The 24,453-nt window shown below is 37.4% G+C and overlaps 3 protein-coding genes across 4 annotated transcripts; 1 reads left to right on the top strand and 2 right to left on the bottom strand.

Annotated features, from left to right (window-relative positions):
• Positions 1 to 475: 475 nt before the first annotated feature.
• Positions 476 to 2,542, bottom strand: LOC127427964 (musculoskeletal embryonic nuclear protein 1-like). Its single transcript, XM_051675959.1, has 3 exons — positions 2,091 to 2,542; positions 1,804 to 1,924; positions 476 to 1,403 (listed from the first exon to the last, which is right to left on the bottom strand). Exons 1-3 carry the CDS (start codon positions 2,097 to 2,099, stop codon positions 1,297 to 1,299), a joined length of 237 nt encoding a protein of 78 aa, XP_051531919.1. The 5' UTR covers positions 2,100 to 2,542; the 3' UTR covers positions 476 to 1,296.
• Positions 2,543 to 4,429: 1,887 nt separating this feature from the next.
• LOC127427963 (THAP domain-containing protein 10-like) lies at positions 4,430 to 13,636 on the top strand. Of its 2 annotated transcripts, none has more exons than XM_051675958.1 (4): positions 4,430 to 4,787; positions 6,917 to 7,019; positions 7,127 to 7,349; positions 12,445 to 13,636. In XM_051675958.1, the coding sequence occupies exons 1-4, from the start codon at positions 4,521 to 4,523 to the stop codon at positions 12,485 to 12,487; spliced, it is 636 nt and encodes a 211-aa protein (XP_051531918.1). In that variant the 5' UTR covers positions 4,430 to 4,520; the 3' UTR covers positions 12,488 to 13,636. The 2 variants fall into 2 exon arrangements, with proteins under 2 accessions (XP_051531918.1, XP_051531917.1); XM_051675957.1 differs by lacking the exon at positions 4,430 to 4,787 and adding an exon at positions 5,092 to 5,361.
• Positions 10,582 to 23,616, bottom strand: LOC127427962 (store-operated calcium entry regulator STIMATE-like). The gene is made up of 8 exons (XM_051675956.1): positions 22,625 to 23,616; positions 17,545 to 17,593; positions 17,238 to 17,333; positions 16,989 to 17,110; positions 16,315 to 16,427; positions 15,468 to 15,545; positions 13,672 to 13,821; positions 10,582 to 12,520 (listed from the first exon to the last, which is right to left on the bottom strand). Exons 1-8 carry the CDS (start codon positions 22,794 to 22,796, stop codon positions 12,404 to 12,406), a joined length of 897 nt encoding a protein of 298 aa, XP_051531916.1. The 5' UTR covers positions 22,797 to 23,616; the 3' UTR covers positions 10,582 to 12,403.
• Between the last annotated feature and the right edge of the window lie 837 nt (positions 23,617 to 24,453).

The following is a 24,453-nucleotide window of genomic DNA, read 5'->3' as shown; positions in this document are numbered from 1 at the left end:
CAAATATTTACACCTTAAGTTTGCTGAAAATAAAAGCAGTTGAAAGTGAGAGGACGTTTCATTTTTTGCTGAGTTTATTATTTTATTAAAGATCACTCAATTCAATTTGATGGAATTTTATGAAATTGAAATACATAAATCTTAAAAAATGTTTTGTGTATTTTTAAATGTATTAAATCAATTATTTGAATCAGAGCATCAAAGACTTATTGAGCTGGTCTTATAGTCAAACAATGGTTCAAAGAAGTTTTATCAGAATACATAAAGTCCCCCTATATTTTATAACTGTTCCATAACTATTTTTAAATACAGATAATGTAGTATTTTCCTGATAAGATTCAATGATATTTCATAATTAACAGTTTCATTCATCCATTGTTAAACCTGGTTTTGCAGTTGGGAGAGTTCAACTTTTCCAAGACCAAACAGGAAAGAAGTGTGTTTGGATTTTAAAATATGGACAAAATAATCAGTGTGGTATTGACTGTTTTGTTTTATTTTTTAGGAATGATGTAATATTTGGTTATTTATTGATTTAATCATTTATAAACCCAGTTTGCAAGCCTTGGGTATTTACAGTGGTACAAGAAAATATTAAGTTTGCAGGCTTTCTTACAAAAAAAGAAAAGAAATTACAATGGTGTAACTGCTAGGCAAATTATCTTCACAGATCACACACAGTTAAGATTGTTAATTGGCGATTTCTGCAAAGTTTATTTATTAGATTAAGAGCAGTCATTTACAGTTGGACATTTATGCTTTGATGATATTGCATCATTCCCCCAGGTGGCTTTACTATCTGATGGCCTTTAACCTACAGTGTGATGTCATGAAATTTGTGAATTACTATGGAAGTTGCTTCACTGACACTCAGATTAGAATATGATGCTGAAACAAGTCTCATGGATATAGTGAACAGCAATCCAAATATAATTTAAATCTTAATCTGGGAAAGGAAATACATTTTGGTGTGGCTAGATCTTAAGTAATGAGCAACTGTGTCATTTAATATTTGCACACTAGGTTTGAAATTACAGACTTTTCTGTACAGGACTTGACACATATAAAATGACTGATCATTTTAGAAATGTTTTTTTTATATACAAAACATGACATTAGAAATTGGCGCACAAGGGCTCAGATGGGTCTTTAAGGACAACAAATTACTTAAGTAACAACATCAAACAGTAGAAAAATGTTATACAATTTTACACAACAAATTTAGCCCATTATAGTCATGGACCTATATAGGACACATAGAAAACCCATACAACAAGAGTCCATTTATTCATCTTCTCACTTGCCAAACACACTTCCTGATGGAGGCTTGGGTTTCTCAAGTGCTGTCTCACCACCAGACCTTACTCCACTGAATACAGACGGTGCAACCTTCCCCATGCGCTCTACACGAGACAAAAAGAGATTACTTTTGTGAAATTATCACAGTATACAATATTATACAACATAATATTATGCAAAGTTATTGCATAGTATGCAACAATCATACAATATGCAATACAATGATAACGGTTTAAGAGCAAGGCTTACAGCATTTTTATACCTCTTTACTCTTTTAAAACTAGACATCAACATGTTTAATGTTTTATTTTTCACCAGCATATAGAAATCAAATTTATATAGAAAAATGGTAGGAGTTCAACTGACAGTTTGAAAGCTATCAAAATCTACATGACTCATTTCAAAAAGACAATTTCCATTCAAATCAAAACTTATAACAGTTATTGCGAGTTGTTACTTTATAAGAAAAACACTTGATGGAAATGTAAATGGCAACAAACTCACCACACTCGACCATAACCTCATATGTTTTGCTCTTGACCTCTCCCTTCAGCCCCAGTTTACTGCGGGCTCCTTTCAGGTCTTCCTCTTTGACAACTGGCCGCTTCTTCTTCTTCACCTCTGGCTGATGGAGGGAGAATGTGCGAATATAAAAATTCAAAAGAGAATTGTCTTTCAGTACTCTACATTACTGACATTTTTATCTATAGGTAAGCAAATGGTTAGCACACACTTTCATAACCAGTCACAACACAACTTTTTCAACACTGAATAACGACATATCTACATACCTGAGACATATTGTACGGTGGTGGTCTTGTCTATGGAAAGTGGCAAGCTGACCCCTTGTGTACTTTGTCTCCTTTTTGTTCTGGCTCTTTTATACCGTTACCAGCTCTGATCATTATATATTTTTAGCTCTGCAGTAAGTGTCTGACAGCCTGTAGTGGGTGTTCCCTCTGTCTTAACCTGACTACTATGAACAGCTGAACAGATTACAGACAAAACATCCTCCTATTACTGCTTCAGCCCTATACATATCAATGACGTGTAGTTTATTTGTGTATTTGACAGTGATGTTCCGAAATGTCTTAACAGAGCTGACAATGAATTCTGATTCCTAATAAAATCAACCAGAAAGTGCTGGAAGATTCATATTAACTCTTAAAAGCTCGGGCCGTTAGTGACCCAGGACCTCATTCCACCCCTTGTACCACATCCATTTTTTTGGAGTTAAGCCCACACCTCTTTAGTATTACTCAGCTTTTCTCTTATAAATAGTATAACATAAAAAAAATGCAGAAATTGCTAAAAACAATATATATATATTGCGACGGTTGTTCTATATACATATACATATACATGTGTGTGTGTATATATATATATATATATATATATATATATATGTATATATATATATATATGTATATGTGTTTATATATATATATGTATATATGTGTGTATATATATGTATATATATGTGTGTGTGTGTGTGTATATATATATATATATATATATATATATATATATATATATATATATATATAATTGATTAAGTACCAGAAGTGCATAGGGCCATTAGAGGCCCTATAGGTCTGTAATAATGTTGCTTTTATTTTTTATGTGCTTCCATAAATCAGATGTTTAAGACTTATTTCATATCTATATAGGTTTACTATCGCAGGATATCTATTTCTTTGTTTATTACAAGACAAATGAGTACTTTATTCATACAAATGACTACTATAACATGACGATTTACTGTGCAACAATGGTGAATTATCAGTATCTCGTGTGTGTATACATGCATATTATACATGCTATTTGAGGTGGTTGGCTTGAGTTACATTTGACATTGCTATTTGATGAAGAAACAACATGGAAGTAAAGTATAGCAACTATGACACATGAACAGTATGATTTGGCTGTTGTTATTTGGGTGTACCACTGAAATAGTGTAAGTTGTGCAACTATTTAGACTCAGTAAGTGCCTGAGAAAATGCATATGTGTAGCTAATGTGTATCTTGTGTATTATATGTAGCTCAATATGTGTTTGACAGACAGTTCTCTCATGAAAGTTCAGTGTAAAAGTAAAGAATCCTACTCTAGATTTGTCCTAGTTTGTAGCATGATCTCCGATATATCAAAAATACCTGCGCATTTTGTAGATCAATTTGTGATATACGTGCCAGGTCTCTAAAGACCTAGATATATAATAATGTTTGGTGAAATAGTGGATTTAAGGGTTAGGCAGTAACCACACCTTTTGGTTCCTATGACTGAAATCCTTTGTTAATTTTATACAATGACTGACATTATAAAATGTAAATCAAACTAAAATTAAATTCAAATTTATCCATTAATCTAAAACGTTTTTGTTTTACATTGATGATCAGTATAATTTATAGTAATGGTGTATAATAATTAAAAGAAAAACTTGTCAAATGTGTAATGACAGAGATGTTAATGTACAGCCTGTAGGTTGCACAACCAAATCACAAAGCAATTTTCTGGGATGGTGAGTGGACGGAGAATAAGTACTGATCTTCGTCATTTGTGTGGGTCAGAATAAAAAGAGCTATTCAGCCAATCAAAATCATATTTGGTTCATAAATTAATTTCCCTGGTTTTATTGTGCGTGAGCCATCTTTTGTTATTATTATTATTAATAGTTTATGTAATACAATTGCTGTTATGAAACAAAAAACACACTATTCTTGCTCTAATCTCCACTGCATCATCATACTGTATCCTAAAGTATTTTATCTGTACAAATGTACAAATTATAGTCAGTTTACGTTTTTTTTTCTTTAAAACACTAATATTTTTTAATAACAACCATATATCATTAGATGTCATTTTTTGTACATAATTCAGTAGAACAGACTGCCAGATGTAAAATGTTTGAATAAAACATTTTGTGGAATAATACATCTTAACTAGTGCCTAATAATACATAAGTTCTCTTATCCAGTGACTGAAAGTTGGTGGGGAATGTTTGTTTTTAATAACCACAAAAGGTTTTCTTTTGAGTCCTTCCAACAGAATGTAATAAAGCACTCCGTCTCTGAAACGCTTTTTGTTGCCTGCTGACGTAATGGCGTGATGACGCAATGGAATCATTTGAACCGGATCTTTTGAGTCGGTTCATTGGCACGAACAGTGAAATCGAACCTGTTGTTCGGACGTCCTCACTGAACGAGCATAGCAAGCGATAGATATGGTGAAGAGGTGTGTTTTGGGTTGTTACCCGCATAAAACCTTGTTCCCTTTTCCTAAAATACCCTGGTTGCGAGCCCGCTGGCTTGAATTTCTGCATTTTGAGGAAGGAGGAATATCGGAGAGCTCGCGTTTGTGTGGCAGGCACTTCGCTCCTGAATGCTTCACAAATTTAAAGCAGTACGAAATGGGGTTCTCAGACTTTCTGTACTTGATAGATACAGCTGTCCCGACAGTATACACCGTTGGTCCGTCGCAAAGTTTGAAGGTAAGTAGTGTCCCGTTGACAAATTTTTTACTTGATACCTCAATTAAACGAGTATAGATTTTTTGTGACTTTTAGTCCATGTTAGCTTTAAGATTATCTATGTGCTAGTGTACTCCTAAACGTTAATAAAAGTCACTTAAGCAAGTATACGCCTTTAAGGGCTAAACTCTTTCTCTTCCGGGAAAACAGACCAAAAATAATGACGACTCAACCTGCACTACACAGATGTTCTCCAATCAAATGCCTTAGAATGAGAACGTCCTCTCCCGTAAATGATAAATACCGCCTTCGCTTTGCAATAGCAGACATGGGTCGTCGGTGTGTGTTTGGCTGCTCGGACGCGCGAACATTATTTAGTTTCCCAACCGTAAGTTGGTTGCGAAGTAAGTGGCTGGAGTTTGTTCATTTTGAAGAAAGAGGTATTTGTGCCAGCTCGCGGCTGTGTAACAGGCATTTTTCTGATGATTCATTCACCAATTTGGGGATGTTCAGCGTAGGGGCGGTGTCTTACCTTACGTTGGCAGAAACAGCCTTTCCCACTCTGTACACTGTTGGGCCTTCCCCTCCAGCACAAGTCAGTATCCTTTTTTTTTTTTCAAGAGACTAAAATCGCATCAAATTAAATTGCAGTTATATTTGTATCATTTCCTTAATTATCTAAACTTAATAGCAATCAGTTAGAGATCTTGGATGACAAAAATATTAAATAATGTAAAAAATAAAATAAATAAAATAGTGTTCCAAACCAAGTCTGGCCAACTAACGATACAAATAACATAAAAAATAAAAATAAAATCATCTTCTGGAATAATGTACCAAAACTATTGATTATTCATCTTGTTCTCAGGGATGTTTACACATTTTTGTCCAATAAAATGCTCTCTTGTATGAGAATGTCCTCTCCCACAAATACTAATACCACAGATCTTTTATACCGAGATAATAACATCTGCATTTTTACCATTGGAGAGAGTATAACGATCAACTCAACTGTTATGACAGCGAGTCACCGTTTGCGGATACCGTAAAAACGAATGGGGAGAGCTGTTAACCTACACCTACCTGTCGCAAAATTGTCCTTGACTTCTCTTATAAAACAGCAATTTTATAGTAGTAAACTCCACCCATAGTTAATTCCAAAAGGATTGTTTAGTGTAAAACATGTTGAAGATAAGTGGACAGGCGGTCAATTCATTAAAGGGGTCATGAAACAGGAATGAATTTCCGCATGTAGGAGTTCATTGTATTGCAAAACATACTCTAAGTTTCAGAACTCAAAACTTTCTCCTCGCTGCAAAAAGAGCATTTGTTGAAACTAAGCTGCCAAAACGACTCGTTCTCTACTTCCTCCACATTGTGATGTCACTTTGTGGTAGACCTTAGCATCTGACCGCCTCAACATAACAACACATCAAGAGCTACTTTACCTTATTACCTTCGTGGCCCTGCCAAGTAGTAATGAGCACTGCGATGGCAAGGAGAAAGCAGGTCATTCAAGAGCAGAGAGCCAATCATAACAGTGGGCGTTCACTGTCAGATCTTAAAGGAGAAGCAGCACCAAAACCGAGCGTTTCTGACAGAGGGTCAGAATGAGGGAATATGATCATATTTTACAAATATCTTTGTGCAAAAAAACTAATATTATAAGTGAATCTCAAGGAACATATTTAAATAAAGGGGTCATGACATGCCTTTTTTATTAAGTTACTAGCTGCTTCCTCACAAAAGCAGATTATTCAGCAGCACACTATAGCATCTCCTCCATTCACACGGTAAAATCTTAAGGATGGAGGAACACACACAGTGTTTCCAGAACTGTGTGATGCACTGTCGCTCCCAGACATGAGACATGTTCTTTAGAGTGTTTTGTCTGTGTGTTCTAATCCGTGAGTATTTTATTAATAAAAGAGTCACAGTGGTTGGAAACATAGCTAGTGACAATCATGTCGCTTTGATGCTGCAAGTCATCGGTAGTGTGAATGGAGCTGAATGCTGAGAAGAAATTAAACTAGGGAATGTCTTATAGTAAATGATACATCACAGTTTTATTGTTAGCTTACAACAAATGCATTTACTATGAATGTTTGCAGTGCCTTATTGATGTACTGTATGTTGCATCTGTCCCACAGCCACTGACACGAGAGGTGGGCTGCCAATGTCATGGTCCACTTTTGAAGAATGCGTCTGTCCAAGCAATACGCACACAGAAAAAGCCAAAAATACGCAGCAAAGGTAACATTTTATTAACTGTTTAATTAAATTTCACCACATTCCCTGAACATTTTCTTTGTGTCGTGCTTAATTGGTTTGATTTTCAATTGTGTGTGGTGTAATATCAGCGATTCAAGTGAAACCTCTTGTGAGTCACTGTGCTAGCGTGTCCTGCTCCGAAGAGGACTTTGCGGTCAGTCCCAAACCTCCATTCACATTATTACCAATTAAAAGGCCACGTATGGAGGAAAGCACCGTTGAGTCCACCAAGGGATCCTGGTTACACCGCACAGAGAAACCAACAGATTCCACCTTCCAAATACCCACTGTCAAACAAGAGGATGATGTAAAGTAAGTCCATCTTATAGTCCTCCACAAACCTGTTAACAACCAGTTCTGACTTCATAGACTGCACGTACTGTATATTCATTTATTTTTCTTCAAATATGATCTTTAGGACTGTTTGCACTTATTTTGTAAATGATGAAATCTGATCTGATTGTTCAGACTTCGTCAATATCCAGTGATTCTACAACAGTTGCTATAGGAAAGATGTAAGTGGCAGCACGATGCCAAGTGACTTCCTCATACCACAACTAAGAGTAGCTGTCAGTGAGGAAAAAGGATGGAAAATGGAAAATTTACCTCTGCTCATGTCTATGATGTCTTACACGAGGCAAGGTGCATGAGAGAACAAGCGACAGAGGCATATTGGTAAATACGTCAGTCGGGCTTTGGCTCTGCTCTTCTGATGGAAGTATGCAATTTCCCGCCAAATCCATCCCGAGAGCTCTAAAATAAAAATCATTATTATGGGCTTACCGTAGTGAATTTGGGTAAGGCAAATACATGGTTTGAAAGACGGATTGTTGGTGTACTTGCTCAATTAAATTTTGTTCATTTCTAACAAAAAAATCGTACATAGTGTAGCTTTAATTTTATATCGCTTTACCAGCAGAAGTGCTTGGCACAGGGTGGAAAGTTTGTAGAAAGACGCGTTAAAATAAAAATATGAATGCCTTCTATAACGTGACTTGTTGGACAGTTTCTTCATTTCATGTGAGCTTTAGAATTTAGGTTTCATAATCCACTGATAAATCGTATTCGGTAAGTGCATATGCTTTTAAACCTATATATAAACATGTCGCAGGCAGGTACGGACACAATACAACGGAAAAAATTGAAAACGACCTGCACAACGTTGTGTAGCTTGTAAACCTTTATTATTAGCTTACAGCGTTTTGGTCAAAGACCTTCTTCAAGCATTCTATTAATTTCTCTGAATTACCATCTTGGTATACCTGAGAAGTTTCCCCAATGATGCTGATGCTACCGGTGTGAACTGAATTATTATTATTTATTTTTTTTACACTAAAGCCATCTGTTCATTTATCAAAAGTAGGCTTTTCCCCAGATTTCTACTAGCCCTAGCTCTGTAACCAGTGGAATTTCAAACTACATTTTTTTTTTTTTACAGCAGAATGCTACCATAGAGGACTTATATGTGTGAATTTCCATCTGGTCCCCCACCAGAGATAATCAACCCATAATTGAGGGAAATGTTAAAAAATTGCACTTTCTCACCCCCATAAAAAAAATTATAAGAGAAGTCTCAAACCTAAAATATTCTGCATGCATATTATATTTACCAAGGTAACCCCTAAAAAATTTTTAGGACTGAGAATCGAACCCTTCCCATTATAAATTGACCCTAAAAGTGGAACTTTCAGCGATCTTGATCATTACAATTAGGACTTAAGTTCTAAGTCTAAGGAACAAGAAAGTACCTTGTAATGTGCTCTAGAGATCAGTTTTTGTTCAAAGGAGCTAGGACCATCCTGAGCTGAGATATTGAGGTTTCTGTAAACATCTGTATATATCAAAATTTGTTGTGTGCCATGACACAAAGATGGCCGCCGTTGTTAAACCAATTAAAATAACAATAAACAACTGGTGGTTTTGCAATACCAATACATAGAAGTAATCCCCCCCCAAAAAAAATGTGGAAAATTAAAAATGGTCAAGTAACCTATATTGGACCACTTCAAATGGATTAACCCTTTTTAATCCAATCAAATCCTGAGGGATAAAATCAAATCTCTTCCTATATTATTTCACATTACCAAAGTTGAACAGGTCACGTTTCTCATATTTAAAGTGGTTAATATCCACAGTGGCTGGTGAATGCCCAATTTTACCAGCCACTTTGATTTTTCATACGTGTGTGTGTGTGTGTAAAATATATATATATATATATATATATATATATATATATATATATATATATATATATATATATACACACACATACACACACACACACACACACGAATATACACTGATCAGCCACAACATTAAAACCACCTGCCTAATATTGTGTAGATCCCCCTTGTGCCGCCATAACAGCGCTAACCTACATCTCAGTATAGCATTCTGAGGTAATATTCTTCTCACCACAATTGTACAAAGTGGTTATCTGAGTTATTGGAGACTTTATCAGTTTGAACCAGTCTGGCCATTCTCTGTTGACCTCTCTCATCAACAAGGTGTTTCCATCCGCAGAACTGCCGCTCACTGGATGTTTTTTTGTTTTTGGCACCATTCCGAGTAAATTCTAGAGACTGTTGTGCAAGAAAATCCCAGGAGATCAGCAGATAGAAAAATAGTCAAACCAGCCCGGCTGGCACCAACAACCATGCCATGGTCCAAATCACTGAGATCAAATTTTTTCCCCATTCTGATGGTTGATGTGAACATTAACTGAAGCTCCTGACCTGTATCTGCTTGATTTTATGCACTGCTGCCACAAGATTGGCTGATTAGATAATTGCATGGATGATTGTTGGTGCTAGACGGGCTGGTTTGAGTATTTCTGTAACTGCTGATCTCCTGGGATTTTCACACACAACAGTCTCTAGAATTTACTCAGAATGGTGCCAAAAACAAAAAACATCCAGTGAGCAGCAGTTATGTGGATGGAAACATCTTGTTGATGAGAGAGGTCAACAGAGAATGGCCAGACTGGTTCAAACTGACAAAGTCTACGGTAACTCAGATAACCGCTCTGTACAATTGTGGTGAGAAGAATATAATCTCAGAATGCTATTCTGAGATGCGGGCTGGCACTGTTTTGGCGGCATGAGGGAGTCCTACACAATATTAGGCAGGTGGTTTTAATGTTGTGGCTGATCAGTGTACACACACACACACACACACACACACACAAAATTTTAATGTTATTTTGTAATGTAACATTATTATTATCATAATGATAATGTTGCAACATACAAATGGAGGCTATAGAGTAGACAAGCACAGAAGAGAATCTTGTTCAAGCACCAATTCTGAGGCTGTACTGAATTATGATGACACGCATGACAATTCACCTAATGTCATTGCATGTAATTTGCTTACTTGTGATCTAGTGGCTAGGATTCAGCATTCTCACTACCGCAGCTTGGGTTCCTTTCCCGGTCAGGAAACATCCTTTTGCAAATGTTAAAATTAGTAAGATATGTCACAACAGGCGTGGAAGAGATGTTACAGAATATTATACATGTGTAAAAGAACACACACAAATAGCTATTTTTTACTTTGTTTATTGAAAAATGCATACATAGTAATGCAAGATCACAATTTGTCAGTAATTTTAATAATCTAATATAGTTTAGTACTTAAAACCCCTCTCCATTTCATATTTGGTTCTTTCTCACCACCAAATCTAACATAAATTGCAGAGTCAACCTGGAGAGAGAAAGGCAGTAACATTTCCATCAAGACAAAATCCTAATTATAAGTACCTATGTTCATCCAGCAGGCCTGACCCAGAAAGCCTGGTTTCAAATGTATGTAACGTATCCCTGTAAAAACACACACATACAAACATGTACTGTATGCAAACATAGTATGGTCATTCACACAGTCTTGGTCTGTTAATGTCAGTTAACGTGCTGGAGCATTAAAATACGGTTGGTTTTACTCACAGTTCTCTCACTGCCACTCAAGGCCAAAAGTGTACAGAAAAGTTCTCTATAAAACATCCTAAACCAAGAATGAAAACCTTCAGGCGTCTTCCTCATTTCTCATTCTTCAGAATAAGCAATATAAACAATAATCTGAGATATGCACTCTCGATTCTGCAGAGTGCATGGTATAAAGGCATCACTCTGAAAGTGTCTGTGCTTTAGTTTTGGAATAAAACCAAGTCCTAAACAGAGAAAAAAAAAAAAAGTGTGTTGGGAGAAAGAATTTGGAACAAATACCCTTTAGATTAGTGTTAGACAGACAAGTTGTTGTACTTCAAAACGTACAAAACCCGAAGGTAATACTGCATACAAAATAACACAAAGACCACAATGAAACACAGAACTGTGCAAGAGGTTACTAAGCATCCTACACCAAATATCTACCCTTGAATGAGTAGCAAAAAGGTGAGGGGAAACAAAAGACTTGCACACAAATACAACAAAACAACAAATACATTCACAACAGTAAAAAAAAAAAAAATCACACTTGTGCCAGAAAAACGGTGACACTGAACTTTCAAGGCAGATACACTTTATAAAAAAACAATCTGACAAGCATGCAATCACAGATTCATCCATTTATGTACCTTGGATTTATGTACCCTTCTCATTGACTCGTCTCTGTCTGTTGCCTAAAGGTTAAACCGAGACAATGCAAACAGACCGTACCCAGCTGTATTATAACATCAGGGGCTTGTAATGCTGCTGGCAAATCCTATATCTTAACATTTATCAGCGCAATTCCGAAAACAACTCAACTCTACAGTTACACTTGCAAATGTGCTTTAACCTTGACCAGTTTGGCTATGCCAGCATCGCAGTCACAAACATATGTCTAAGGTACTTATCTGAGTAGTGTGTTATTTGTAAAGGTAGATGGACACATGGAATAAAACTTATTGAAAGGTTTAAATTCGTTTCTCAGTTTAAAGGCTGGATAAATACATAGGGGAGATGTTGTAGCCAAGATCTCCCACTGTTGTACATCCGATATAGGACCACGAGGCGATCATGCATAGGCTTGAAAAAGCAGCACATTACAGATCGTGAATGTGCAAAAATCAGACTGACTGAAAATATTCTGTGGTCCAATCATCCCCAACAGGCTGCTCAGAAATCCTCATCACCTTCAACATACCTCAACTATGTCTCCAATTAGGAGGAGGCACCTCTAATGTGTATGCATGGGTGTAAATGCAAAGCGTTTGTGACAGACTAGACCCTAGTCCTTTTATGAATTCATAGTGAAATTGCTCCCGTGCAACTTTAGAGTTTATAGTCATTACGCCCACCATTTGCTGATCCACGTTCAGGTGTAAAGCTCAAGTAAATGAGGTGGGGGTCATGGGAATGAAGGAGGCCTCAAGTCTATATTGCAACTCAGACTTGGATACCAAGACGGTGTTTCTTTTTCTTAACAGGCTTGAGCCCTGTGATTCTTCGTACATCGTCGTCACCATCTGAATCCTCCATTTCGTCATCTGCAGAGAACAGGATCTGACCAGCACAAGAGGGGACAAGAGACAGAGAGAGTTTGACTAATCAACCTGTTTGTTTTTTTTAAAGAATCAGGTGACATAGATTACATTTCTTCTTGAACACATCCTAAACAATTCTCCTCCCAAAATGAAATGTGTATATAGGTCTACAGCCATGATAAGATGGGTGACATTCTTTATATAACCCATGATGGGCGACCTTCAAAGAGAGGACTACAATCACTTGACCAAACCATCTTGACACAGATCATCATATGCATCAACATATTTATTTTTGACACCTAAAAGTGGCATGTGGATGGAAATACTAAACCTGAGGTAATAAGGACCAAGTGGCCTGTCTTTTTCACACCATTAATTTTTCAATGTTTCCTGCTCAAATTGCTTGCATTGTGTCAAATCTAGTGTGTTTAAAGGTTTTGTGAGTTGAGAAGGATACACATTTATTTAATAGATGTAAAACACTAAGGCCAATTAATGAGAGAAAGTCAACACCAGAGAACCTAGAGTTCATAACCGGACATGCTAATGTTTTGCATGCCGGAACAGTCAGCGTAGACCATTCTCAAAGACACACCTGCTTCATTAGATTGCAAACTTACTGGCTGAAGTGTTAGGGAAAGATTATAACATTATTGTCAGTGAGGGTCAGCCAAACAACTTATGTAACTACCATGCAAAATAAAGTGGTGTAAAAGGAGGTCCCATTTAAAACATGAAATGTTATATGAAAAATAAAAAATGAATACTTTCAGCTCAGAAAGTGCTTTGTTAAAGAAGCCAAAATATCTTTGCCAAAGCAAGTCAATGTCTAGATTCAGATCAACCCAGTCAGACCTGAAGATTTTTGTTGTTTCAAAACCGTTTAATACATTTCATTAGTTATTGAATGTTGTCATTTATGTAATCAGTGCAGAGTCTACTCTGATATATTTAATGTATTACTTTGATAAGATGAAATGTTAAGCTATTAGTGGGAACTAAGATACAATTTATCCAACTACCAATAAAAAACATGTTAAGTTACAGGTCTTTTACTATTTTTGGCAACTTCAGTGTCTGACCTGTGTGAAAGTCTATGATGTTGTTGGTAATAAACCATCTCCTATATGGCTGCTGGATCAAATTGATTTAGTAAGTGTAACATACTTCTGATTCAGAGTCATCATGTGAGAGGGCCCGTCTGTAGCGCACTTTGCTATTGCCGCGAGGATCATCTCCCACCTCTCTCTCCTCCAGTTTGGCTTTTGTTTTGCCCTTCTTCATTAGGAAGTTATCTACTACCCAGAACATCAGAGCCTGGGTGCATACAGAGGCACACATTCAAACAAACATATAGAAGTGTTACAATGATTGAACTACCCCGTCATATATTTTCCAGTGTTTTTTTGTTGTTGTTTTTTTGGCTGAGGCTGGAACTGAAACAAGCAACAACATACTGCTCTGCATTACAAAGTGAGGTGGAAAAACATTACAAACAAAGCATATATTGCAGATACATAATTTTATATATATATATATATATATATATACACACACACACACAGTGCATTCATAAAGTATTCAGACCCCTTCATTTTTTCACATTTTGTTATGTTGCAGCCTTATGCTAAATTATTTTGTTTCTCACATCAATCTACACTCCATACCCCATAGTGGCAATGCAAAAAGAACAGATTTTTGATAACTTTGAAAATGTATTAAAAAGAAAAAAAATGAAATATCACATTGACATAAGTATTCAGACCCTTTGCTATGACATTTGCAATTTAGCTCAGGTGCATCCCATTTCTCTGGATCATCTTTGAGATGTTTCTTCACATTGAATGGAGTCCACCTGTGGCAAATTCAATTAAGTGGACATGATTTGGAAAGGCACACACCTGTCTATATAAGGTCTATATAATGCATTTCAAAGCAAAAACCAAGCCATGAGATCAAAGGAACTGCCTGCAAAAAAAAAAAATCACCTTAAGGACTCACAGACTGTGAGAAACAAGATTCTCTGGTCTGATGAAATGAAGATTGAACTGTTTGGCTTCAATTCCAAGTATCATGTCTGGAGGAAATCAGGCACTGCTCATCATCTGCACAATACCCTCCCAACAATGATGCGTGGTGGTAGCATTATTCTGGGGGGGTGTTTTTCAGTGCCAGGGACTGGTGGACTGGTCAGGGTTGAAGGAAAGCAGAACGGAGCAAAATGCAGAGATATCCTAAATGAAAACACAATCCAGAGTGCTCGGGACCTCAGACTGGGCCGAAGATTCACCATCCAACAGGACAATGACCCTAAGCACACAGCCAAGACAATGCAAGAGTGGCTTATGGACAACTCTGTGAATGGCCCAGCCGCAGCCCAGACTTTGAACCCAATCCAACTTCTCTGGACAGACCTGAAAATGGCTGTCCACCGACAGTCCCCATCAAACCTGACAGAGCTTGAGAGGATCTGCAGAGAATGGCAGAAAATCCCCAAATCCAGATGTGCAAAGCTTGACGCATCATAGCCAAAAAGACTTGAGGCTGTAATCGCCGCCAAAGGTGCTTCAACTAAGTATTAGTTAAGTAAGAGTTAAGGGTCTGAATACTTGCGTCAATGTGATATGTTTTTCCTTTTTAATAAATTTGCAAAGTTATCAAAAATCTGGTTTTTGCTTTGTCATTATGGGGTATGGAGTGTAGATTGATGTGAGAAATAATAATTTAAAGCATTTTAGCATAAGGCTGCAAAATAAAATAAGAGAGAAAAAAAAAATGGGGTCTGAATACTTTGAATGCACTGTATCTATATTCTATGTAACACATTTAATAAATTAACCATGCTGCTCCTTTGGTTAGCAATGTAAAGTGTAATTTGATACATTTTGTTACACTGCACATCAGTCTGATATGGCTACAGTGGATTAGCTGCACTCCTAAACAGAAATTTGACTGTCACTTACGTTCACGAAAAATGGGACAATTAGCATGACGATAGCTAGCTCCAGATGAGGGTTCGTAATGGGGTTGAGCGTAGCCAGCTGTCCAACACACACACAGCAATCATATACATAAATTATCAAAAGACTAAATTTACCATATTTTCAATATGTAAATGGGGATTTATAATATTTATATTAAAGGAATAATTCACCCAAATATGATAATTCTCTCATTCATTCACCCTCATGCAGTTTCAAACTCATATGACTGTCTTCTGCGGAACACAAACTAAAATATTTTGATGGCGATATGTGTTTATGTCCATACAATCCATATAAATCTTGACATTTGCAGTTTGCTTGGCTTGATCATGATTTAAAGCTTACGCTTGTACAGCGTGTCTTGATCGCACCAAGGAGACAGCAAATGTCAAGATTTATAGTGAAAAAGGAGTTGTGTGTTGGTCTGTTTCTCACCAAAAACCAATCATATCGCTTCAGAAGCCTTTGATTAAACCGCGAGTTGAATGGATTACCTTTATGCCTCTATCATGTCATTGTTGGAGCTTGAAGGTTCTGGACCCCATTGACTTGGGGTAATTATATGGACAAAAACACAGTATTTCCATTAAAATATCTTCGTTGTGTTCCGCAGAAGAAACTCATATGATTTGGAGAGGGCATAAGGGTGAGTAAATGATGAGAGAATTATAATTTTTAGGTGAACTATCCCTTTAAATTTACAAAATATATCAATGCCTGTATACTTCACACAGCGTTAATGAGGCTCTCACAATGATATAAATGTAAAGTTTCAAAACATGAACCACAAACTACAGTCCTATTAATGACTGGAGACCTGACTGACCTTCTTCCATTGTGGGATGAGGAGGACCAGCATGATCATGACCTTCTCAAACATCATGATGAGGATATAGAGAGCACACTGACCCGCCCAGGCACTGCACTGCACTGGCTCACCTACACATGGCCATCGTAACAAATACAAGCGAAGCAAATAAAATCATCTCCTTATAACAGCACTGTAGAACTGTCTAATAAAGCAGTAAGCCATGAGAGACCATGCGTTACAGTGATTTGACCATGGGTAAGGAGTGTTCTTAGGCACAACACTTGTGGTAAAATCCTTGTAATGCATGTACTCAAATGGCTTATTGCTGTTATAAAATGACAGCATCAGCACTGTTAAAATAATAAATAAAAAACACGTTCAATAACAGTAACATTTATCATTAATATTATCAGAATAAACAGTTCTTCCAAGTAATTTAGTTTATAGGCCTAACTGTAGGTTGTTTGTGGGTTGCCAAGCAACGCTGCCAGTTGGCAGCAGAATGTACGATCACAGGTGTGCGATTACAGTCATTTTACAATAGCTTCTCCAGCGATTATCCAATCAGTCCTATAATCTATAATTAACCCATGTTTCTCAATAGTGCATGAAACATCTTTGGTAAATTCCCACTGGACTTTCATTTTACTTAACTTAATTAAAGTTAATATTAAAGCTGCTCCTCATACCATACTCTCCAAATCGTAACGAGTCCCATTGTCTCCATTCAACCACGGCACTAACAGCTTTTATGCCACCATAGATTACCAGCATACCCAGCGTCGCATCCAATAGGAAGTTGATGAGGTATCTATGGAAACAACACAGGGTTGCTTACTGACGACAGCCTCATCATAAATATGCAAATTATAGACACAAAACACTGCGGTACAACAATGCATGGGGTAACACTGACAACAACACCCACACAGACTCACAGTGAACATGGGTCCTCCTCTGTGAGGTCAGACAGGTAGACATTAGCAAAGTGAATGAACAGCATCCCTATGGCCTGTTTGGAGGTGTCCAGAAACCTGAGAGGGGTGGAGGGGGGGGGGGGGGGGGGTCAGTGAAAGGGAGGAGACCTGGTTAGAACTCACCATAACCAGTCAAACCCCTCACCTGAGCAAGGGGAATGGGGCTCAAGATGGCCACTAGACAGATCTCTGGTCAGTGAAGTGCAGCAATTACCGTGCATGTTTTAAAATGTCCAATGCTTACTAATGACACAAAATGGCGCTTTACCAGATTCTCCAGGGTCTCCGTTCATGTTTGGGCTCCCTGAAGCGTTTCACTGTGGATGAGAAACAGAAGGCTTTCACGGTGGTAGCAGCAGAAAAGGGGTGATCAATTATGTTTACCACATGGGTGTATTGCTGATGCTAAAAATGGTTTGCTGGATCTGGTGTCGTGCTATAAAAAACATAGCGGTCGATAAATGCTACATAGCATTAAAGTCTCGAAAGGGGAAGAGGTGAATGAGGAATGGCATTATCATGAGTTTAAGGAGCTTCCTACACTCACACATACACAGACAGTGCAAATTAAAGGAATATTCAGGGTTCAATAAAAGATAAAATCGATCGACTGCATTTGTGGCATAATGTTGATAACCAAAAAACAAAAAAAAAAAAACACATTTTCACTCATCTCTACTTTTCTTTAAAAAAAAAAAAAGCAAAAATCAAGGTTACAGCAGGGCACTTACAATGGAAGTTAATTTTTGGACAGTTTAAAGGCAGAAATGTGAAGCTTATTATTTTATAAAAGCACTTTTGTTTTTGCAAAATGTGTGCATTTTTTGTCCAAGATAAATTTCCCTGCAGGGAAGATAAAGTACAATGGGGTCCAAAATGTAAAAAAAAAAAAAAAAAATTATAAAAAAAAAAAAAAGGATTTTAAATAATAATAATAATAAAAAGGTTATGAGAAAAAAGTAAAGGGATACCTTAAGATTTCAATATCTCATACACACCAATCAGCCACAACATTAAAAAACTGGCCTAATATTGTGTAGGTCCCCCTTGTGCCGCCAAAACAGTGCCAACCCGTACCTCAGAATAGCATTCTGAGATAATATTCTTCTCATCACAATTGTACAGAGCGGTTATCTGAGTTACCGGAGACTTTGTCAGTTCAAACCAGTCTGGCCATTCTCTGTTGACCTCTCTCATCAACAAGACATTTCCATCCACAGAACTGTCACTCACTGGATGTTTTTTGTTTTTGGCACCATTTGGAATAAATTCTAGAGACTGTTGTGCGTGAAAATCCCAGGAGATCAGCAGTTACAGAAATACTCAAACCAGCCCATCTGGCACCAACAATCGTGCCACAATCCGTATCTGCATGATTGTATGCACTGCACTGCTGCCACACGATTGGCTGATTAGATTATCGCATGGATGATTGTTGATGCCAGACAGGCTGGTTTGAGTATTTCTCTAACTGCTGTTACAGAAGTGATGTCAGCTCATATGCACAACCTTTTTTTCACAAGAGGCAAAACGATGATGAAAACCAAACCTTCATAGAAAATACATAGGAAAATGTGCTTTTATTCTCCATTCTTTTCTGTAGTGCTTGTAAAAAGATTATGTGAATTGTCATTGAACTTGCCTATGCATATATCCTGACAGTGTTTGGTTTTACATCGTTCTCAATCCTGAACATCATCAAATCAGTTTGTTCGCCATTTCTCATGATTATTATCTGCACAAGTATCTGGCTCCTGTGTGCAAATTAATGTGTGCAGGATAAGGAAGGCAAATTTTGCCCTCATTGAATGGGAGTATAATAAAAATTTTAAAAAGGAAAAACAGACATAATGCTCTTTTTCAGTTTTAGGCTACATTTATTTTGTGTAAAAAGACAGTTCTACATTTAATTGCCATTGTTGAAAATGTTATTTTAATACCTCTTTTAACATAACTTAATACCATTTTAATGTAAATAAACACATAATTAACCATTTTGTTTTTACACGTTAACACACTTAACAAGGAGAGTACCTGCGCTTTTTTCTTCCACTTCAAGCACTGAATATTAGGCAGGTGGTTTTAATGTTGTGGCTGATCGGTGTATGTCACATGACATTGATCATGATAAAGGTCAGATATTCTTGCTTTATTGAAGCACAGAAGATACTCTTTGGAACATATTTAGAACATGCTAGAATAACATAGATCATCAAGTACTGCTAAAACATTTGGTGCCCATGCCAGCTTCAGTGCATGCTGTCATTGATGCAAAAAGGAAGATACCAAATACTAAGAAATTCACAAATTCTTGTGCATTTTTCAATGTGACATTTCACTCATATGGTAACACTGATAACATCATCAAAGACTTTGTATTGAATTAGAACAATTCAAAACAGAAGCATTTTCACAAATGGTCTGTGACTTTTGGTCCCCATTCCAATTCTAATTCAAACAGCTTTGGTCTTGTTTAGCAACAATGAATGGATTTTCTTTTTTTGGAAAGATAGCAACCATTATAGCAATAATAGACCTCTAGGGTGTAAATATAGTTGACGTCTTTGAAACTATATTAAATAATGTCCATCAATAAAACGCATTTTATTTAGAGTGTAAATAGCACCAGAGAGGATTGTACTAAAGATAAAATCTACAGCAATTGCTTGTAACAATGCTTTTAAACTAGAGGTGTGAATTGTTGCTTTCTGAGCTGTCGAAACCAGCCACCCCGGTTGCCAAACGTGACCCTATGGCTCACACAAATAAAGGGCAGCCTGTTTCTCACAATGGCTGTTTGTTTGCGTAAAGCTATTAACTCTGTGTTCCCTGAACAACATCTCCTACTCTTTACTATTACGACTTGCATAACCACTAAATCAGGAGATGAAATAAGATGGCAATTTCACATCACATATCTCATGGACCATCTCCTAAAAATAATTAACTTATGCCTGTATATTCCAGTATTTAAAGGAATGTTCTGGGTTCAATATGACAAAGTTAAGCTTCATTTTGACACATCCATCACAGAAAAAAAAGAAAGGTACTTACAATGCAAGCAAGCCATTATGCTGTTAATGGAGCATAACATACACCGATCAGCCATAAAATTAAAACCACCTGCCTAATATTGTGTAGATCCCCCTCGTGCCACCAAAACAGCGCCAACCCGCATCTCAGAATAGCGTTCTGAGATGATATTCTTCTCACCACAATTGTACAGAGCGGTTATTTGAGTTACCGTAGACTTTGTCAGTTTGAACCAGTCTGGCCATTCTCTGTTGACCTCTCTCATCAACAAGATGTTTTCATCCACAGAACTGCCGCTCACTGGATATTTTTGGTTTTTGACGACATTTGAGTAAATTCTAGAGACTGTTGTGTGTGAAAATCCCAGGAGATCAGCAGTTACAGAAATACTCAAACCAGCCCATCTGGCACCAACAATCATCCATGTGATTATCTAATCAGCCAATCATGTGGCAGCAGTGCATTAAATTATGCAGATAATGGTCAGGAGCTTCAGTTAATGTTCACATCAACCATCAGAAGGAGGAAAAATGTGATCTCAGTGATTTGGTGCCAAAAACAAAAAACATCCAGTGAGGGACAGTTCTTTGGACAGAAATGCCTTGTTGATGAGAGAGGTCAACAGAGAATGGCCAGACTGATTCGAACTGACAAAGTCTACGGTAACTCAGATAACCGCTCTGTACAATTGTGGTGAGAAGAATAACATCTCAGAATGCTATTCTGAAATGCGGGTTGGCGCTGTTTTGGTGGCACGACCTACACAATATTAGGCAGGTGGTTTTAATGTTGTGGCTGATAGGTGTATATTGAACCTAGAACAGTCCTTTGATGGGAAGTGACGGTTGTAGCCTACCTACACATTTTATTTAAAAGTCCATTGAGTCTTTCCAATAAAAACCAAAGGAAAACCAAGATGGGGCTGTTATGAAACCTTTAAATGTGCTCACATATACTCTTTAATTAAAGCACAGTGTCAGGTTCACACAGTGATGAGAAGATTGCATTACTCACACTGACATGCCTTGACCTGCCTACTTCTATGACGTAATTACTTGAGACCTTCTGGCTTAACAGAGTCTTCAAAGAGGCTACATGAGCTAATGAAACCAAGAAGTCCTCGCACAATTCAGCCTTGTTTGTAATTATATGAAAACCATATGTATAAAAATGTATCTGTGTTTTGACGCTGTTTATCACTTTAAAGTCGGCATGAAATCAAAATTGACTATTTTATTAATACATGTTACTGGCTTTTTTGTGAATGATTCATCCATGCATATTTGCTATTTTATTTTTGACCTGGTTATCTTGAATCAAAATGTCATTACTCGCTCTTCCGGTTATATGACTGACTTTTCTCTGGTGACGTGTGCAAGGCCGTGCTGCATTTAGTCAGTTTTTCAGTTCTCAAGTCAGTGGGGCACGGTGGAAAGGGTGTCTGTGTGTCGACTGCAAACTCGCATTCAGGTCTGCCCACATTCTGGTAAGCAACTTCCACTTTTCACAATCCAATCAACAACCGATGGATAAAATCAAGAATTCGATAAGCTGTTGTACTCAGAAATACGTCACAATATAGAAGACAGTCGCAATTTCTTTTTCAAGCCGACATCACAGCTGATGTGTGAAATTTTTCAGCCACCAAACGATTAAAAAAATAAATAAAATAAAAATCACTGTTTTCTAACAGGTTCCAGAAAACTCCCTCCGACTTCCATTGGTTGTACAAACCAAAATGGCTCACGCCATTGGTTGAGTCAATGTTGCTGCGTTGGGCATTTACTCACCCTAATGCCATCCCAGACGCGCATGACTTTTTTTTCTCCAGCAGAACACAAACCTTTTTAAAAGAATATCCCAGCTCTGTAGGTCCATACAATGCAAGTGAATGGTACACAAAAATTTGAAGCTCCAAATCGCACATAAATGCAGCATTAAAGTAATCTCTTTGACTCCAGTGGTTTAATCCATGTCTTCTGACACGATCCAATCGGTTTGGGTGAGAGCAGACCAAAACGTAACTTCTTTTTCACTGTACATCTTGGACCTGCACAGCTGAGGTATTCATCTAAAAATCTTCATTTTTATTCTGCAGAAGAAAGTCATACACATCTGGGATGACAACAGTAAGGATGTGGGTAAATGATGAGAGAATTTTCATTTTTGGGTGAACTATTCCTTTAATTATCGTAGTCTCTGCATATCAAGCTCCAAAACGAGACTTTTAACATAAAAAAAAAATCCACATATCAGCTTTAATATTCATGTTGCATGAATGATGATACATTTAAGGCATTAGTCTGTGTGCTTACACATAAGTGTGCTGAAGGCCACCACTCCCAGCAGGCCCTGCAGGAAGATGCCAAAGGAGTCCATGAAGTCCCCGTTGGAGCAGCCCCTGGTATCAACATCAGTGCGTGAAGAGTTGGAGGATACAGACGGCAGCTGACCCCGGGACAACACACTGACCCCAACACCCGCCATTGCCCAACAGTTCAGTGGATCACGGGTGTTTCAAAACTATAAGCCCCCAAAATGATAAGCAGTGATGGTGACTGATAGCACGATGACACAGCTATCGTAAGCACATAATTAATTATCTCTCTCTGCTCCTACTAAAAGATCACGCGCCTCCTGTAATGCAGATATATCATATTGAAACTCAGCGGAAGCGCCATCCAGTTGTTAGCTACCTAATATCGGTCAGCAAGTTGTGCTGTATAAACATCCTCCTTAGCATCGAGCAACCATGCTACAGACTGAGATGTCTAACGGTAGTTTGTTGTTGATGCACTTAATACTACCTCACGCACGTTGTCTTTAGGATGTGTGTGTGCATATATATATATATATATATATATGTGTGTGTGTGTGTAAGGTCAATAACAGACCGAGTTTTGTTCGCTCGTAGAATAAAATTATGTAGAGTTCTGGTTAAATTACAGCTAGTAGACAGTCTTCATATCCACATCACTGCTTCTGCTGGTAGTGAAGTCGTAAAGCGTTTAGAAATGCACAAGGATACGATTATAAACGACTGCCGATTTGACTGTTGCTGATATTTTTAAAGCTCTTTTATAGCAAGAATCCGACCAGACGGTCCTGCTAGCAAACCAGCAGGGAAAATCCTGCCAGCGCCTGTTTCAAAAGAAGAGTTTGCTTGGAATCAGATTAAATACGAAGGTCTGCGTCCCGTCTCCTCACATACGTATGTAATAAAGCGATGTATTATCCATTTTAAAAGCAGAACTCTTCCTTGGAAACCGTTTCCTGTCATTTACGCGACGTTCTAAATGCGTCACCACTGTCATGTAATACTAGAGCACGATGGGATATGTAGTTAGTCCCGATCCCCGAATCTGATTGGATGATCGGCGTTCCAAAAGCGTTTAGTCCAACAGTTCTGGAAGGCTTCACAATTTCTAAACGCTTTGTAATCCGCTTCCCCGTGTTCGTACCAAATAGTGGTGGGGATTATAATTCATTGTTCATTTTTATTTCTGTCTCCCGATACGTTAAGTGACCATTTCTGGAGATTTGTTTAAAAACACGAGTCTTTTACCACCAAAACAATGTTAAGTGAACGTGAACATTTCGTTCACACTAAAGATTCGTTCAAAAACACTGGTTTACCAACGAAACATCACAAGTTGAGAGCGATTTGTGCTTGATATTTTGGCTAAGTAATTAGGTTTAAGTTAAAGGTAATATTATTTACTTGTTTGTTGAGCTGTTGTTTAAGCACTACAATACTCAACAATCATGCCGTTTTCCCCATATATCAGCACAGCTGTGATCGCCTGCAGCCTTGTCCCTACCATCAAATCGCTGCCATGCTGATATCCAGAAAAACAGCACGACAGCGAGTCTGAAAGGTCAGATCCCTTTACTAGCAGGTGAAATCATTATATATATATATAATATCAGCATTCACTTACTGAATGCAGGAAATGAACATATGACAAAACCTACACTAATATACATTACTGTATACACTTACCGACCAATTTATTAGGTACCAGGAGATTTAGGAATAAAATCATACAGATATGGGTCAGGAGCTTCAGTTAATGTTCACATCAACCATCAGAATGGGGAAAAATGTGATCTCTCAGTGGTTACAGTATTTCTGTAACTGCTG

The sequence above is a fragment of the Myxocyprinus asiaticus genome, chromosome 37 (genome assembly GCF_019703515.2).
Source record: "Myxocyprinus asiaticus isolate MX2 ecotype Aquarium Trade chromosome 37, UBuf_Myxa_2, whole genome shotgun sequence".
NCBI classification, from domain to species: domain Eukaryota; kingdom Metazoa; phylum Chordata; class Actinopteri; order Cypriniformes; family Catostomidae; genus Myxocyprinus; species Myxocyprinus asiaticus.
The sequence above is the reverse complement of the archived record's forward strand: the minus strand, read 5'-3'. Positions and strand labels throughout refer to the sequence as shown.